Source organism: Rhincodon typus, chromosome 17 (assembly GCF_021869965.1).
Source record: "Rhincodon typus isolate 14 chromosome 17, sRhiTyp1.1, whole genome shotgun sequence".
In the NCBI taxonomy this organism is placed as follows: Eukaryota; Metazoa; Chordata; class Chondrichthyes; order Orectolobiformes; family Rhincodontidae; genus Rhincodon; species Rhincodon typus.
In genome coordinates, this window is record NC_063348.1 from 40,199,300 (window position 1) to 40,215,892 (window position 16,593).

Consider the following 16,593-nt stretch of genomic DNA (forward strand, 5'->3'; position numbering starts at 1 on the left):
TAAATCCCTGTTTTCTATCTCCCTACCTTTTTTGAGCATTATGTTTGAAATTTCCAGCCTAATGGAACCTTTCCTGAGCAAAAGGAAATTTGGAAAATTACATTCAGTGTGTGAACAATCTTACTAGCTGCTTTTTTCAAAAAAAAGACCCTTGAATAGAGTCCCTCAGGACTCTGAAACCTGGTAGAATGCAGCTCCAACAATTTGCTAAGTACCACTTCCTTGGTGATTTAACTTCCTTGAGTTCCTCTCGGTCTCTCCCATTTCCTGATTTAGAGCTATTTCTGGGATGTTACTTGTATCCTCCACAGTGAAAATCGATGAAAAATACCTGTTCAATTCATCTGCTATATCCTTATTTTCTGTTATTAGTTTTCCAGACACTTTATATCGGATCAGTCTTGGTTTTGTTCTCTACTGTATTTTCAATTTTTTGGCTATCCATAGGAACTCTTAATATGTTATTTCTAGTTAGCTTTCTCTCATGCTCTAATTTTTTCCTCCTCATTAACCTTTTAGTCATTCTTTACTGCTTTTTATATTCTCTCCAATCTTCTGGCCTGTCACCCATGTGTGCGATAATTATGCTTTTTCTTTTAAGTTTGATACAATCTTTAACTATTTTAGTTAACCACAGTTGATGGCTTTTCTGCTTGAAATTTTTACTTCTTGTTGAAATGTAAGTGTGTCTTTTAAAATTGTTGTAATCTTTAGCCTTATCTGTTGCTTTACTTTTACAAATGTCCACTTTGTCCCTTTCTGTCATGGTCTGTTTACCATTTCCCATATTAATACCTTTCTTTCTTGCCTTGTCTGTGCTCTTAGCGCATCTTCCCAAATTTGATCCTTTGTCCACTATTTAGTTAAGAGCCCTTTCTGCTTCCTTACGTAGATTGTTAAAACACTGGCCCTAACACGGTTGGAGGTGGTATGTCAGCATGGAAAGAGGATTGGCTAACAAATCGAAGACATTTGGAATATGGCAGCATTTTTAGGAGAACAACCTGTAATAAGTGGAGTGCCACAGGGATCAGTGCTGGAGCCACACTATGAACGATATTATGTTTTCTTGGATGAGAAAAGTGAATGTATTGTAGCCAAGTTTGCAAATGACACAAAAATTGGTGGGAAAGCAAGTGGTGAGGATGACACACAAAGTTTACAGGAGAATACAGATTAAGCTAGTGGGCAAAATTTGTCATAGGGAATATAATATTGGAAAATGTGCGGTTATACACTTTGGAAGGATGAATAGAAGAACTGAATACTATTTTAATGGAGAACAATTGCGGAAAGCTACAGCACAGAAGGATTTAGGAGTCTGTGCATAAATCATGAAAAGGTAGCATACAAGTTCAGCAGGTGATAGGGTAGCCAAATGGAATATTAACCTTTATTTCAAAGTGAATGAAATATAAAAATAGGGATGTCTTTCTAAAACGATACAAGATACCAGTCAAACCACTGATAGAATATTGTGAACAGTTTGGGCCTCTGGAGGCAATCCAGAGAAAGTTCACTAGACTGAGCCCAGTTCTGAGGGACTCACTTATGAGAAGAGTTGAGGAGGTTGTGCCTGTACTCAGTGGAGTTCAGAAGAATGAGAGCAACATTATTGAAACGTACACAATTTTTAGCGGACTTGACAAGGTTGATGTGGAAAGGTTTCCCCTTATGGGAGAGTTTAGGACCAGAGGGCATAATTTCAGAAAAAGGGGTTGCCTATTTAAAAAAGAGATGAGGAGGAATTTCTTGAGGGTAGTGAATCTGTGGAATTATTTATCACAGAGGCTGGGTCATTAAGTATTTTTAAAGCTGAGGTCAACATTTTAAATACAGTCTGACCATTTTGCTGCAGCAACTGGTATCAATCCTCCTCACTATACTGTGCCTTATTACCACTTTAGATAACACAGTGTGGAGCTGGAGGAACACAGCAGGCCAGACAGCATCAGAGGAGCAGGAAAGCTGACGTTTTGGGTGGAGACTCTTCTTCTGAAAAGGTCTTCTTCTGAAGAAGGGTCCCGATCCCGACCCGAAACATCAGCTTTCCTGCTCCTCTGATGCTGCCTGGCCAGCTGTGTTCCTCCAGCTACATTGTGTTATCTCAGACTCCAGCATCGGCAGTTCTTACTATCTTATTACCACTTTGTTCCTTTTTGCTTTCCCCAGTTGAATGACTTTCGCCAACACAGTGCCATAGTAAGTTAACCCATCCACCCTGCATCTCTGACACCTGAAAGAACCTCAGAACTATCCAAAAATTGCAAAGGTTGAGATTCCTGCACTCCTACCCTCTGTATCCCTTTTCTTGCCTCACTTGTAGTCAGTGCTATCCTGTCACTGACCACTAACCAAATCAGAAGACCTAAGTAATGTGACTGCCTCATCGCCCAAAGTATGCAAATAGCAATACCTCCCCCGATGTCTCTCTACTCGACCTCCAGCTTATATACTCTGAAGCAGAGCTCTTCTCATTTGCAAGCCCTTACTATAGGCATTTTTGGTCTGGCCCATACTGGCATCTAGGTTTCCTCATATGTTGTAGTCATGGCACCTTACCCATCCTGCCATCCTTAATGTGTTTCAATTTATTATCTAATTACTCAATTGTTTATTTTCCTTTTTAAGTATTTTATTAACTTTGCTGGTATCCATACTCTTTTTTTAAATGTAAACAGAATAGACTATAACCACATACTAGATGTTTGCAAAGCTGCTGGATTCTTGCCCTGTAGAAGAGGAAGAACCTTGGGGGATGAACAAGTTAGGAAAAGCACAAAGGACCTTGCTGTTCCCTCCTCATTTAACTACCCTAATTGCCAAACCCCCAACATTCGATTCAAAACCACACTTACGTGCTGAGTCACATTGAGATACTGAGCTTTATATGTTGCTGAAACAAAAAAAGGTAGGTATCTAGAGGCCCTAGATACAGAAAAAAATAGTTTCAGCTGTTTTCCTTAATTTCCTTGATCTTCCAGTGGAGTGTTTGTAAAATCTTGTTTAAAGCCTGGAAATTTAGAATGAAAACAGATTTCAGTTAAATGTTAAATGTAAACAAAAATTACATGCTTTCAAAGAGATCAAGATTCCCTTTCTCAGCAACTGGCCAGCAACCACTTCTCAGCACTCCAACAAACCTCTAACTAATTCTGATGAACATCAAAACTTATTTTTCTCTTTTGACTTGCTATGTAATTTAGCATTTTCTGATTCAGTATCCAATTTCCAATGTTCAGTTTTCTTTGCATTTGATCAATTTCATTTCACCATGTTCAAATTTCACTATGCAAGAATTGTTTCACCTAATGGCCTGCATGCAGAGAGAAAAGGTAGGAGTGTGCTTCAGAACAACAATACAACTAATAATTTTATGGCTGTAATCAGAGTGGCGATTGCTACATATTTTCTCACTGTTGAAATATAGTAAATTAGTAAATCAATTCAAGAGCACCGAAAGAGTTTGAGACATATCAAAATCAGTTAAGTTATTAAAATACTAAGGAGATCCAGTCTGTCATTTCTCAAATGAATAATTGCACCCCTTGAAATATTGAGGTACAGTGGAATGATCTTAACTGAGCATTCACATCCATGAATTCCCCATTTACTGAACCTGTCTCCTTAAGTAATTCTTGACTGACTAAAATTGTGGTGAATTAGTCAGAGATTGAGTTCATAGCTTAACTCCAAAGATTGGAGCATATCATTCAAGCTTATGTTCCCAGTGCAGTATTGAGAGCGTGATACATTATTGGAAGTGCAGTATTATGTGCGATGAATTTAACTGAGGTTCTTTCTGGCCCCTTGGTTGGAATCAAAGATTCCACTGCATTACTTCAAAAAATATTATCATCCCTAAACTAACATCACTACAACAGATTATACAATCACTACCATGTTGTTATATGCCAGAATTTACTGTATACAAATTGGCTGCCATATTACCTACAAAACTACAAAAGTACTTAATTTGCTGTAAAGTACTTTAGGATGTCACGAGTTTGCTCATTTGGCAACAAATCCGTTCTCACCATCTTCTGGGCACAGGTGCTGCAACTTGAGACCAGCCTGTGTGTGTGAAGATTTGGTAGGCAGCATACAAATGTGGTGCTTCTACCTCATTTACTTAACAAGGACTGACTTCAAGAGGGGATATGGGCTGAACTGCCGAAATGGACAGTTGAAATTTAATGCTGAAAAGGGTGAAATGATACGAAGAATGATGAAAGGCATTGTGAAGTAAAGGGCACAATTCTAAAGGGGCAAAGGAGCAGAGGCCTGGGATATATGTGCACAAATTGTTGAAGGTGGCAGGGTAGTTTCAGAAAGTTATTAGAAAGTCTATGGGATCTTGGACTACATAAATAAAGGCATAGTCTACAAAAGCAAGGAGATTATTATCAGTTTATTTACAGACAGATGTGGGCCTGAAAGAACACAGTTAAACATATCACACGTAATACAGCATTTCCAACAATGTATCCACGCTCTCAATATTGCACTGGGATTTTAAGCCTGAATGATATGCTGCAGTCTTTGGACTGAGCTATGAACTCAATCACTGACTAATCCACTACAATTTTAATCATTCAAGAATTACTTCAGGAGATAGGTTTAGTAAATGGAGAGTTCATGGAAGTGAATGCTAAGTTAAGATCATTCCACTGTACCTTTTCATTAAAGAAAAAGCCACTGGTTTAGCCTCAACTAGAGTATTGTATAAATCTGGGAACCACACTTCAGGAAGGATGTGAAGGCTTTTACAGACGGTGCATAAAAAGTTTACAGGAATGGTTTGTGAAATAACTCCACGAAGGCCAGTTTCCCATCACCAAGTCCCCCTTGACTTACATGTACTTAGTACATGCGACTGACCCAGCTAGTTCAGAGCCAGCTGTTAGAGTGAACAGAACCCCTGACATAGTCAGCTTCCCTGATTGGACCAGGTTTACAGCCCCAGTCAAGGAACTCATGTTCTATGATGTCGTTACAATCACTACAGTTTGGAGATGATGACTTCACTTTTGAGGATGGATTGATGAAGCTGTGGCTTTCTTTAGGGAAGGGAAGTTTGAGAGGAGAATCATGAAAGTGAGAAACTGTTCAGTGTCTGAAGGATCAAAAACCAGAAAACATCAATTTAAATGATTTGCAAAAAAAAACTGCAGTATGATTCTGATTTGGAACGAACTGTAAAAAATTGTGGAGAAGAGAATTGGATAATTAGTTGAAAATGCGGATTTCTGCCCTAGTCCACCTTCCACTAGTCCAACCTCTCCCACATAATTTTCATTCTGGTTTTAAGATACCCAGGAAATGATTCCTGTCAGCCATAGTCCTCCAAGGAAATAGTGAGACTGCATCAGCAATAAAGAGGTCCTTTCACTAGATTCACTCTGACACAGAACTACTAGCTCAAATATTGGCACCTCATGTATCCTAAGAGCTGGTAGTAGAGTTGGGATCTACAATTAGTAAGTCACCAAGTCCCTGACCAGGCTGATTCTTGCAATAGTTCACCAAATGGCAAGATCAGAGATGAAATTAAAACAGAAAGTGCTGGAGAAATTAGAAGGACTGGCAGTATCTGTTGAGAGAAAAACAAAGTTAATATTTCGAGTCAGGTGTGACATCTTTGGAGCTGAGTCATACTGAACTTGAAAAGTCAACTTGTTTCTTTCCCAACAGAGGCCGACAGACCTGTTGAGTTTCCCCAGTACTTTCTGTTTTTATTCCAGATTTCCTGCATCCATAGTATTTTGCTTTTATTAAAGGTCACCAATGAGTTCTGCAACAGAGGATCCTGGTGGGGACTTGGAAGGAGTGGCAAAGTGCACTGATGGAAATTGAATGTCACATCAGCCACCGGGGTGCGAATGGCATCATGGTAACATGATGTTGTATGTTGCTGACCCACATAGGGGCACCCAAAAGAGCACCCTTCTCAACTTGAGGTAGCGCAGGGACTTCTTGTGGTTTCATTTAATTCCTACTTTTTTTCTCAAGGTTCTTATGAATTTGACCAAAATGCTTGAATAGTTTTGATAACGGTAGCTTTTTTCACCTTCTGTAGCTGTTGTGGAATGCAGTTAGCAGAAAAAAAAAGCCAGGAAGATGATGAGTTGACAGTTATTTTCCCAAAGGGATTTATGGTGATCAGAATTGTGCTGCCAGAAAGAGTGGTGGAAGCAGATACAATCGTGACTTTCAAAAGCAAACTGAATAAATACTTGAAGGAGAAACATTTTCATGGCTAAGGAGAATTGCAGAGAAGTGGAATTAATATGATAACTTTTTCTTTAAAAAAGCACACATGAGAGGCTGATTGAAGCCGTCCCACATGGCCATGTTTGAGAGGTTTTGAATATAGCATTAAATGTGAATTTTTTTAAAAATTAATGTTTTCTTTAATTTTATGTTCACCTCTTAAACTATCGAAGAATCTTGACTTTCACATTCTAATGCTAGGTTTATGGCAGCACTGCATACTAAACCTCAGGCTACATCATTTGTGTGTCACTAGAGATTAATGGTAATAAGTCATTGCCATACATGTGGCTCTAGATTTTCCTTCAGGACTTTTGACCAGAGGTAGTACCTTGCTTTATTTCTTCAAAGACTCCAGTAACTGAAGTTAGATATCTATAAAAAGATAGAAGCATTCTGTAATGATTTTAAATGTTTGTAAAGTAATATTTCTTGCCTTTCTTATGAGGGATGAATTCATGATCAAATGCTTGCTGTGGGAAGCATTGTTTTTGATGCACATACCTTGGTGAATGGCATATATTGGTTCCTCCAAGCCCAAAACAGTATAACTTGGATGAGGATAGCTGCCTTTCTTGTCTACTAAGCAAGATTCTTCTAAACAGTAGGAAGCTGATTGCATTACTCCAGCTATTTACAAATTATATGAATAAAATCTACATTATTACAGACACTGTTAGAAGCACACTACCCTCCGGTCTGTCCTCTACAGGTTCCAAATATTGTGATTGAAACCAGATGGATCTTGTTGACTGAGATCCTTAATTGGGGTTGTTAATCTGGGCCAAACGAAGCCCTGGATGACCAATATGAACAGGAGATTCAGAATCTCCTCCGTTCAGGGACTGACTCCAAGCTGGCTGGTCATAGCCAGTGTACTGTGCACAAGTAAATAATGGGTGACTTGGTGGCAGGATACTGGCCTCTGTGCAGTTATTTCACTCACCATACTCTCCGACCAAATCTTTGTGACATCATCACAGAGTAGTTCTTAGTGCACACAATCAAGTATTAACCTTTTCAAACCCTTTTTGGATCCACACATATCTCACCCAAATATCTTTTCCCTCATACTGTTGTTGTTATATGTTTGTTTATGTGTTTACATTTACAACTGCCGTCCTCCGTTCCCAAGTCTTTAACTTTGCAAATTTAGGCGATCTGGAGGTTTCGCTGTTCTCCATGAATTTATTCTTCTTAGACTTGGAAGAATGCTAGTTCGTTGGGTAAAAGCTGGTTGACGTGGGCTGTCTTCCCAATGGTCTTAGGGTTGTGGTTCTCTCTTGAATTATAGGGCCTTTAACCTCTTGTATTTCTTTCATGGAAGATCTTGATGATGTACATCTGTTCTTTATAGCTCCAATGTGGTCTCTGCTATCGCTGGTGATTTATCTTTTTCTTGGCAGTATCTTGGATCTTTGCATATTATTTGTCTTCTGTTAGTAGTATCTAGTGTGGCGTTTTATGCACCAAATCTTCACATTTTGTTGGTGGAATTTGGCTCTGAATCTGCCTGTAGATCTGTACTGAAATAAGTAGGTTTACTGAACTTCTTGAAAATTTTGGGCTTCCTGCTTTCTTCTCAGCCATTGAATTCTTGATGAAACCAGCTTATTAGGGATTCTTCTTTGGAAGATGAGGAAATTGAAGATTTAATTTGAACTTGTCTTTTCTTAATCATCTAAGCCCCTGATGTTACACTTAAATTTGGAGTAGGTAGTTATTCACTGTACATTATAGCAATATGACTTAATTAAGTTACAGATTCTTTCACCATCTACCTATCACTATACATGCTGTCAAGTGGTGTTTGCTATTCAGCTGTTGCCTCTTTTGCTTGTGCTTCTTCTCAAATTTTGTTCCCATTTGGAATGTGTTGATAGCAGTGGAAAATATTTCAGCCACAGCACTATAGTTACAGTTTTCCATTTTTTGTCATGAAACAATTGGTTTTTATTCCAAGGTAACTAATCTTGGGAAATTCTGCTTTTATTTAGGCTTGGCCAGAAGTTTATAGAATCCAGTAAAATTTTCTGCCAGCTTTCCTTGACCTTTAGTTGCTCAACCTCTTCTGCCTTTTGAATGAGATTGAGGTCAATACACATCCTGCTACTCGGGAGTGAAAATTCTTAGTTGTGAGATACACATTAGTTTTCTAATATAAAACAAAGAACTAGGGATTCTGGAAATCTGGCAAAAAAAGCAAATTGCTGGAGAAACTCAGCAGGTCTGGCAGCATCTGTGAATGTTAATATTTTGGGTCCAGTGAACCCTTCTTCAGAACTGATGGAAGCTAAAAGATGGTACTGAGGCTAAGACATGGTGGTGGGAGGGGTAGCGAGACAGAGTACACAATAGGCGGTGGCACACATGGAGCTTGGAGGGAGAGAAAGACTGGCAGAGAAAGGGATGGATAATGGTAAGCCAAGGGAAAAAAAGAGCTGATAATGGAGACCACAAATGAGTTGGTTGTGCTGAAAGCACAATCCCTACTGTGCAGATAGAGGCCATTCAGTTCATTGAGTGTAGACTGACCCTCCAAATGGCATCCACCCAGATCCATCCCCATAACCCTGCATTTAACATGGCTAACCCCTGAGCCTGCATATCCCTCAACACTACCAAGCAATTTAGCATAGCCAATCCACCTAATCTGCACATCTTTGGACTGTGGACTTTGAACCAGAGCACACTGCAGAAACCCCTGCAGACACTGGTAAAACGTGCAATGCCACACAGACATCACCCAAAGCTGGAATTGAACCCAGGTCCCTGGAGCTGCGAGGCAGTAGTGCTAACCACTGAGCCACCATGCTGCCCTGATGCCAGGGCCTGTGATGTGGGGATAGGTAAAGGACATCAAAGAAGCTGTTTATGCCCTAAAATTATTGAACTTAATATTGTGCCCTGAAGTCTACAGGATTTGCAAGTGGAAAATGAGATGCTATTCTTCCAGCTTGCACTGACCCTTGCTGGAGCACTGGCAGCAAGCCTGAGACAGAAATGTTGGCCAGGGAACATGGTGCTATGTTGAATTGGCAAACAGCTGGAGGTTTAGGGTTATTTTTGCAGACAGCTCTTCTTCTTCCTCGGCTTACTATTCTCCATTCTTTGTCTGCCTAACTCCTCTTCCTCTGGGCTCTGTTCTCCACCTATTGCTGACTCCTTTATTCCACCCTCCCTCCACCCCCTGTTTCAGCATATAATATCACCTTTTCCAACCAATCATCAGTTCTGAAGAAGGTTCACTGGACTTGAAATGTTAACTGTTTTCTTTCCACAGATGCTGCCAGACCTTCTGAGTTTCTCCAGCAATTTCTGTTTTTCATCTTCTAATATTTGGTTTCCTCTATGGTGGACAATTACTTATAACATACCTTTTAACCTTAAGTGCAGTGTTCCCTGGACCATGTGATTGAACTTCTGGCTGTAAGTAGTGTCTTGACAATTGAGTTTGCTGATTGATAACATTTGATCTTGTGTCCAACTTGAAATCCATGATATTGCCAATTCACACATTGGTCAACGTGATAAAATGTTTGGTTTGGGTCCCTTAAGAAAAGTTTGATTTTATCTTGTACTAGAGACTGTTCTACCATGTATCGCTTTTGTATTTCTTTGACCTTTTGTTTCTCTGTGGATGTATACTGCTATGGCACATTTTCTGAAAGTGATCTACCCTCTTACAACAGCAGCATTTGGTTTATAATCAGGCAAAACGTGCCTTAATGACTACCTCAGTGACTCTGATCTCTATCATTATGAAGTGCTTTGAGAGGCTATCAACTCCAGCCTCCCAGATTTTCTTAATCCACTACAATTCGCCTACCATCACAATAGGTCCATGGCAGATGCCATCTCCCTGGCCCTACACTCATCCCTGGAACATCTAGATAACAAGGACATATAAGTCAGACTCCTATTTATTGACTTTATCTGTACCTTCAACGCCAAAATTCAATCAAAACTCATCTTCAAACTCTAGGACTCGGCTCCCCCTCTGCAACTGTATCATCAACTTCCTGACCCGCAGGTCGTAACCAGTAAGGATAGACGACAGTGCTTCCACAAAAGTCCTCAACATCAGTGCCCCGCAAGACTGCATAAACGGTCCCTTACTATTCTCCTTATACACTTATGAAGCCAGGTTGACTCGGCCCTATTTTGCCATGCACTTACAAGTAATCCACAATCTCATTCTTAATAATGGACTTTAAAATCTTACCACCGACCAAGGACAGGCTAACCAGCCTGTACTTTCCTATCTTCTGTATACCTGCCGTCTCAAAAAGGGATGTTATGTTAGCAATTTTTCAGCCCTCCTTTACTCTAGTGATTCATAAAAAACCATCAACAATGACTCTGCAATTTCTTCAGCTATCTCCCTCAAAACTCTGGGTGTAGTCCAATGGTCCATCCTTCAGACCATTCAGTTTCCCCTAAACATCCTCCTTCATGATAGCGACTATACTCACCTCTGCTTCCTAAGTTCCTTGAAGTACGCTGCTGATGTCTTCCACTGTGAAAACTGATGCAAATTACCTATTCAGTTCCTCTGCCAGTTCTTTGTTTCCCATTACTACTTCTCCAGCCTCATTTTCTAGCAGTCCAATGTACTCCATCTTGTCTCACTCTTACCTTTTAGATATCTTTAAAAAAACTCTTGCAATCTATTTTTTATATTACTAGCTAGCTTATTCTTACATTTCCTCTTCTCCTCAATTATTGTTGTTTTAGTTGTCCTTTGCTGTTTTTTAAAGGCTTCTCAATTCTCTGGCTTCCCACTAATCTTCATCACTTCGTATGTTTTTTCTTTAAGCTTTTACACTGTTCCTGACTTCCCTTTTCAGCCACGATTGCGTTGTCCTCCCATGTCTATGTATCTTCTTCCTTGGGATGAATTTCTGCTGTGTCTCCCGAATTATTCCCAAATACTCCTGCCATTGCTGTCCACCATCTTCCCTGTAGGGTCCCCTTCCAATCAACCCTGGCCAACTCCTCCCTCATGACTTTGTAGTTACCTTTACTCAATTGTAATACTGATACATCTGATTAGAACATGAATTTCCAATCTCTGGCATCAGTCTGGTGGATCTATGCAGTACACTTTATATGGCTATCTGCCAAACTTGCGCTCAATTTGTTACCTGTAGTCTAATCAATGTCTTCTATAAATTTATTCCTGTACTTTATGCTGCTTTCCATAAAGCCAAAACATCTACTGGCCTTCTTTGTTTTACTGTTAACTCCCACAGCCTTGCACTCTGAGGAGTGGATTTCTCTTTTCATCCATATCTTTCGCTTTGTTTCTATATATGTATTTCAACTAAGCTTGTGCTTCTATTCCAAAAAAAATCTTGGGTTTATGTAGAATATTTAACTTAATTAAAATAATTAATGCCCTTAACAGGAACATTATGAAACAGAAACTGAGAACCGATTCCAAAGTGGATATTGTGTAAGTTGAGTAAATGAGGACCTTTGGTGTGGAAGATACCTTGTATTGCCATTGACAGTAATGCAGTCATTGAGTCATAGAGTCATAGAGATTTACAGCCTGGAAACAACTTGTCCATGCTGACCAGATATCCTAAACAAATCTAGTCCCATTTGCCAGCATTTGGTCCATATCCCTCTTAAACCCTCCCTATTCATATACCCATCCAGATGCCTTTTTAAATGTTGTCATTGTACCAGCCTGCACTACTTTTTCTGGTAGGTCATTCCATACATGCATCACCCTCTGTGTGAAAAAAATTGCCCCATAGTCCCTTTTAAATCTTTCCCTTCTCACCTTCAACCTATGCCCTCTAGTTTTGGACTCCCCTACCCTGGGGAAAAGACCTTGTCTATTTTCCACATCTGTGCCTCACATGAATTTATAAACCTCTATACGGTCAGCCCTCAGCCTCTGACGCTCCAGGGAAAATAGCCCCAGACTATTCAGCCTCTCCCTATAACTCAAACCCTCCAACCCTGGCAACGTCCTTGTAAATCTTTTCTGAACCCCTTCAAGTATCACAACATCCTTCCTATAGCAGGGAAACCAGAATTGCATGTGGTATTCCCAAAATGGCCTAACCAACGTCCTGTACTGCAGCAACGTGACCTCCCAACTCCTATACTCAATGCACTAACCAGTAAAGGCAAGAATACCAAATATCATCTTCACTGTCTTTTCTACCTGCGACTCAATTTTCAAGGAAGCTTGATCTTGCACTCCAAGGTTTCTCTGTTTAGCGATACTCCCCAGTACCTTACCATTAAGTGTATAAGTCCTGCCCTAATTTGCCTTTCCAAAATGCAGCACCTCACGTTTATCTAAATTAAACTCCATCTATCACCCCTTGGCCCATTGACCCATCTGATCAAGATCCCATTGTACTCTGAGGTAACCTTCTTTGCCGTCCACTACACTACAATTTTGGTGTGATCTGCAAACTTACTAACCATACCTCCTGTACGTTCACATCCATATCATTTATGTAAGTGACCAAAAGCAGTGGAACCAGCAAGTCAGAATATTGCCCATAGCTCTGTCCTTATTTAGAATCAACTGATTATATTCCATCGCAGACTTGGAGCATAAGACCTTGTCTAACACCCAAGGCAGTACTGAAGAGCGATTGCATGGTCACAGATGACCCTGGATGATCTTGACAAGGTGGATGTGGAAAGAATGCTTCCTCTTGTCCGTGAATCCAGAACTCAGGGTCTCTGTTAAAAATTATGGGTCACCATTTCAGTTTAGATGACGATGAATTTACTCTGTGAGGTTTATGCATCTTTAAAACTTTGCCTCAGGAGACAGTGGAGGTCAGGTCATTGAACGTTTTTCAGGCAGAAATAGATAGACAGGGAATCAGAATTTTGGGGGTAAATGTGAATAAGGAAGTTGGAAGAAAAACAGATCTGTCATGATCGCGTTGAATGACAGAGCAGGTTTGAGGGGCTGAATGGCCTACTTCTGCTCCAGTTTGTATTTTCGTTTGAGCTCTGATCTGTTATGCCGTAAATTACAAGACAGTTTGTTAGCAGGTGCCTGGAGCAAGCAGACCTCCTTTGTTGAGCTGATTCAGATTGTATATGTCAGTCCTGCAGTAATGACACAAGATGTGATTTTACTTTCAATCAAGTTGAGTACGCTTCAGCTTTTCCCCCATAGCAAATGAAAGGCTGGGGGATGTCGGGGGTTCTTTCTTGACAGGGGAATTAGGATATGAGTTTGCAAAATGTAGGAAAGGTATTTCCACGTGGGGTGGGGATGGAGGCAGGGATCAAAACTGAGGACTGTACGTATAAGATGGTAAGATGCTCACTAATAAATTCAATAGGGAACTCGGGAGAGATTTCCTTAACCAGTGGTTATGTACTACCAGTAGGTGAAGCAACTAGCATAGATAGATGCATCTAAGGAGGATCTAGATAATTACATGAGGGACAAAGAAGTAGATGTTGATGGAATTGAAATGCTTTGTGGAGCATAAATGCTGGCATAGACCAAGTTGAGCTGTGCTCTGTTTCTGTTCTCTACATTCTACGTTATAAAGAAATTTATCTCAAAAAAGGACTAAAGGAAAATTAATTATTTGAACATGTGGCATATTCTTGCAAAATTAACTATTACTGTCTCTTGATGAAATTAACTGCTCTTTCTTATGTTTCAGAAGTGACCATGTCACAGAAGTGGCCAGTTGATGCACAAGTCCCTTTAGAAGATATGCACTGGATTGCAGGTAAGGATTAGATCTGGTGTATCTGGACAGTAACTGGTGTTAGGAACATTCTGAAACTATTGATATAAATGGCAGTGGTCAGGGTTGTGAATTGTAGATTGCATACACAATTCAGGATGATAGGTTAGTGCAGCACTGCAGGTGTGTTTCATTGTCTGAGTTCCCATCCTTCAGATGAGACACGCTGATGGTTCAGGTGGAAATTTAAGATTTGAACTAAGTAAATGAGTTTTCTGTGCCCTGGTTCATTTTCTTGGACTCGACTAATATCAACGAGAATAAACGAACTGATTGCTTATTTAATTTCTGTTGTGGCTTCTTGATTTTTTAAATTTACTTGTGGGACATGAGTGTCGCTGACTGGCCAGCTTTTATTACTTGCTGCTACTGCCCTTGAGAAGGTAGTGGTGTGTTGCCTTCTTTAACTGTTGCAATCCCTGAGCTATACGTTGACCCACAATGCCCTTAGTGAGGGAATTCCAGAATTTTGACTCAGCGACTATGAAGGAATGGCAATATATACATTTAAGTCAGTGATGATTGGCTTGGAGAGAACTTGCAAGTGGTAGTGTTTCCATGTATCTGCTGCCATTGACCTTCTAGATAGAAGTGGTTGTGGGCAAGGAACGTGCTGTTTAAAGATCTTTGTTGAATTTCTGCTGTGCATCTTATAGATACTGCTACTGAGTATCAGTGGTGGAGGGTGTGGATGCTTATGGATGTTATGGACTGCGTTGGCTGCATGGTGTCAGGCTGCTTCAGTGTTGTTGAAGCTGCACCCATCCAGGGAAGTGGATAATATTCCATCACACACCTGACTTGTGCCTTGTAGACGATGGATAGGCTTTGGGGAGTCAGGAGGTGAGTTACTCACCACAATATTCGTGGCCTTTGGCCTGCTCCTGTAGTCACTGTGTTTATGTGGTGAGTCCAGTTGCGTTTCTGTTCAGTGATAATCCCTGGGATGTTTGATAGTGGTGGATTCACTGGTGGTAACACCATTGAATGTCAATGGGTGGGGGTCAGATTGTCTCTTATTGGGGATGGTCATTGCCTGACATTTGTATGGCACGAATGTAACTTGCCACTTGTCAGCCCAAATCTGGATATTGGCTAGATCTTGTTGTGTTTGAACATGGACTGCTTCAGCATCTGAGGAGCCATGAATGGTGCAATCATTGGAGCTCATCCTCAAGTCTGACCTTCTGATAGAGGGAAGGTCATTGATGAAGCAGCTGAAGATGGTTGGGTCCAGGACACTGTCCAGAGGAACTCCTGCAGAGATGCCCTGGAGCTGAGATGACTGACCTCCAACAACTACAACTATTTTCATATGTGCTAGGTATGACTAGAACCAGTGAGGAGTTTGCCCCCGATACCCATTGATGCCACTTTTGCTAGGTCTCCTTGATGCCACACCCAGTCGAATGTGTCAAAGGCTGTCACTCTGTCCTCACCTCTGGAATTCAGCTCTTCTCTCCATGTTTGAAACAAGGCTGTAATGAGGTGGGAAGCTGAGTAGCCCTGGCGAAATCCAAACTGGGTGTTAATGGCCAGGTTATTGCTGAGCAGGTACTGCTTGATAATGCTACTTATGGCACCTTCCATCACTTTACTGATGATCAAGAGTAGACTGGTGGGATGGTAATTTGCTGGGTTGGATTTGTCCTGCTTTTTGTGTATAGAACATACCTGGGCAGTTTTCCACATTGTCGGGTAGGTGCCAGTATTGTAATTGTACTGGAAGAGCTTGGCTAAAGGAGCGGCAAGTTCTGGAACAGAAGTCTTCAGTACTATTGCCAAAATGTTGTCTGGGCCCATAGCCTTTGCAGTATCCAGTGACTCCAACCATCTCTTAATATCACATGGAGTGAATCAAGTTGGCTGGAGACTGGTATCTGTGATGCTGGGGATCACTGAAGGAGGCCAAGATGGGTCATGAACTTGACACTTCTGGCTGAAAGTTGCTGCAAATGCTTCACCTTTATCTTCTGCACTGATATGTTGGGCTCTTCCATCATTGAGGATGGGGATATTTGTGAAGCCTCCTCCTCTAGTGAGCTGTTTAATCGTTCACCACCATTCACAACTTAATGCAGCAGGACTGCAGAACTTAGATCTGAGCCATTGGTTGTGGAATGCTTAGATTTATCTATCACTTGCTGGTTATGCAGTTCGGCATGCAAATGGTCCCATTTGTTGGCTGCACCAGGTTGACACCTCATTTTTAGGTATGCTCAGTGCTCCTCCTAGCATGCCCTCCACTCTATTAAACCAGGGTTGATCCCCTGGCTTGATGGTAATGTTTGAGTGGAGATATGCTGGTCCATGAGATTGCAGTTTGTGTTGGATTACAATTCTGCTCTGTTAATGGCCAACAGTGCCTCATGATGCCCAATCTTGAGTTGTGAGATCTGTTCAAAGTCTGTCCCATTTAGCACTGTGGTAGTGCCATACAACATGGCACAGGGTACTCTGAACGTGAAGGCATCTTCACAAGGATTGTATGGTGGTCACTCTTAACCAATACAGTAATGGACAAGATGCGTGTACAGCAGGCAGATTGGTAAGGATGGGATCATGT

At 40.8% G+C, this 16,593-nt stretch overlaps 1 protein-coding gene across 1 annotated transcript in view; it reads right to left on the reverse strand.

Moving 5' to 3' along the window:
- Positions 1–2,950: 2,950 nt before the first annotated feature.
- The window catches only part of immp1l (inner mitochondrial membrane peptidase subunit 1), a 219,522-nt gene continuing 205,879 nt past the window's right edge, over positions 2,951–16,593 (reverse strand). Inside the window, exon 5 of the mRNA XM_048607352.1 lies at positions 2,951–3,013. Coding sequence (XP_048463309.1) covers positions 2,951–3,013 — 63 coding nt within the window. The remainder of the gene's footprint in view (positions 3,014–16,593) is intronic.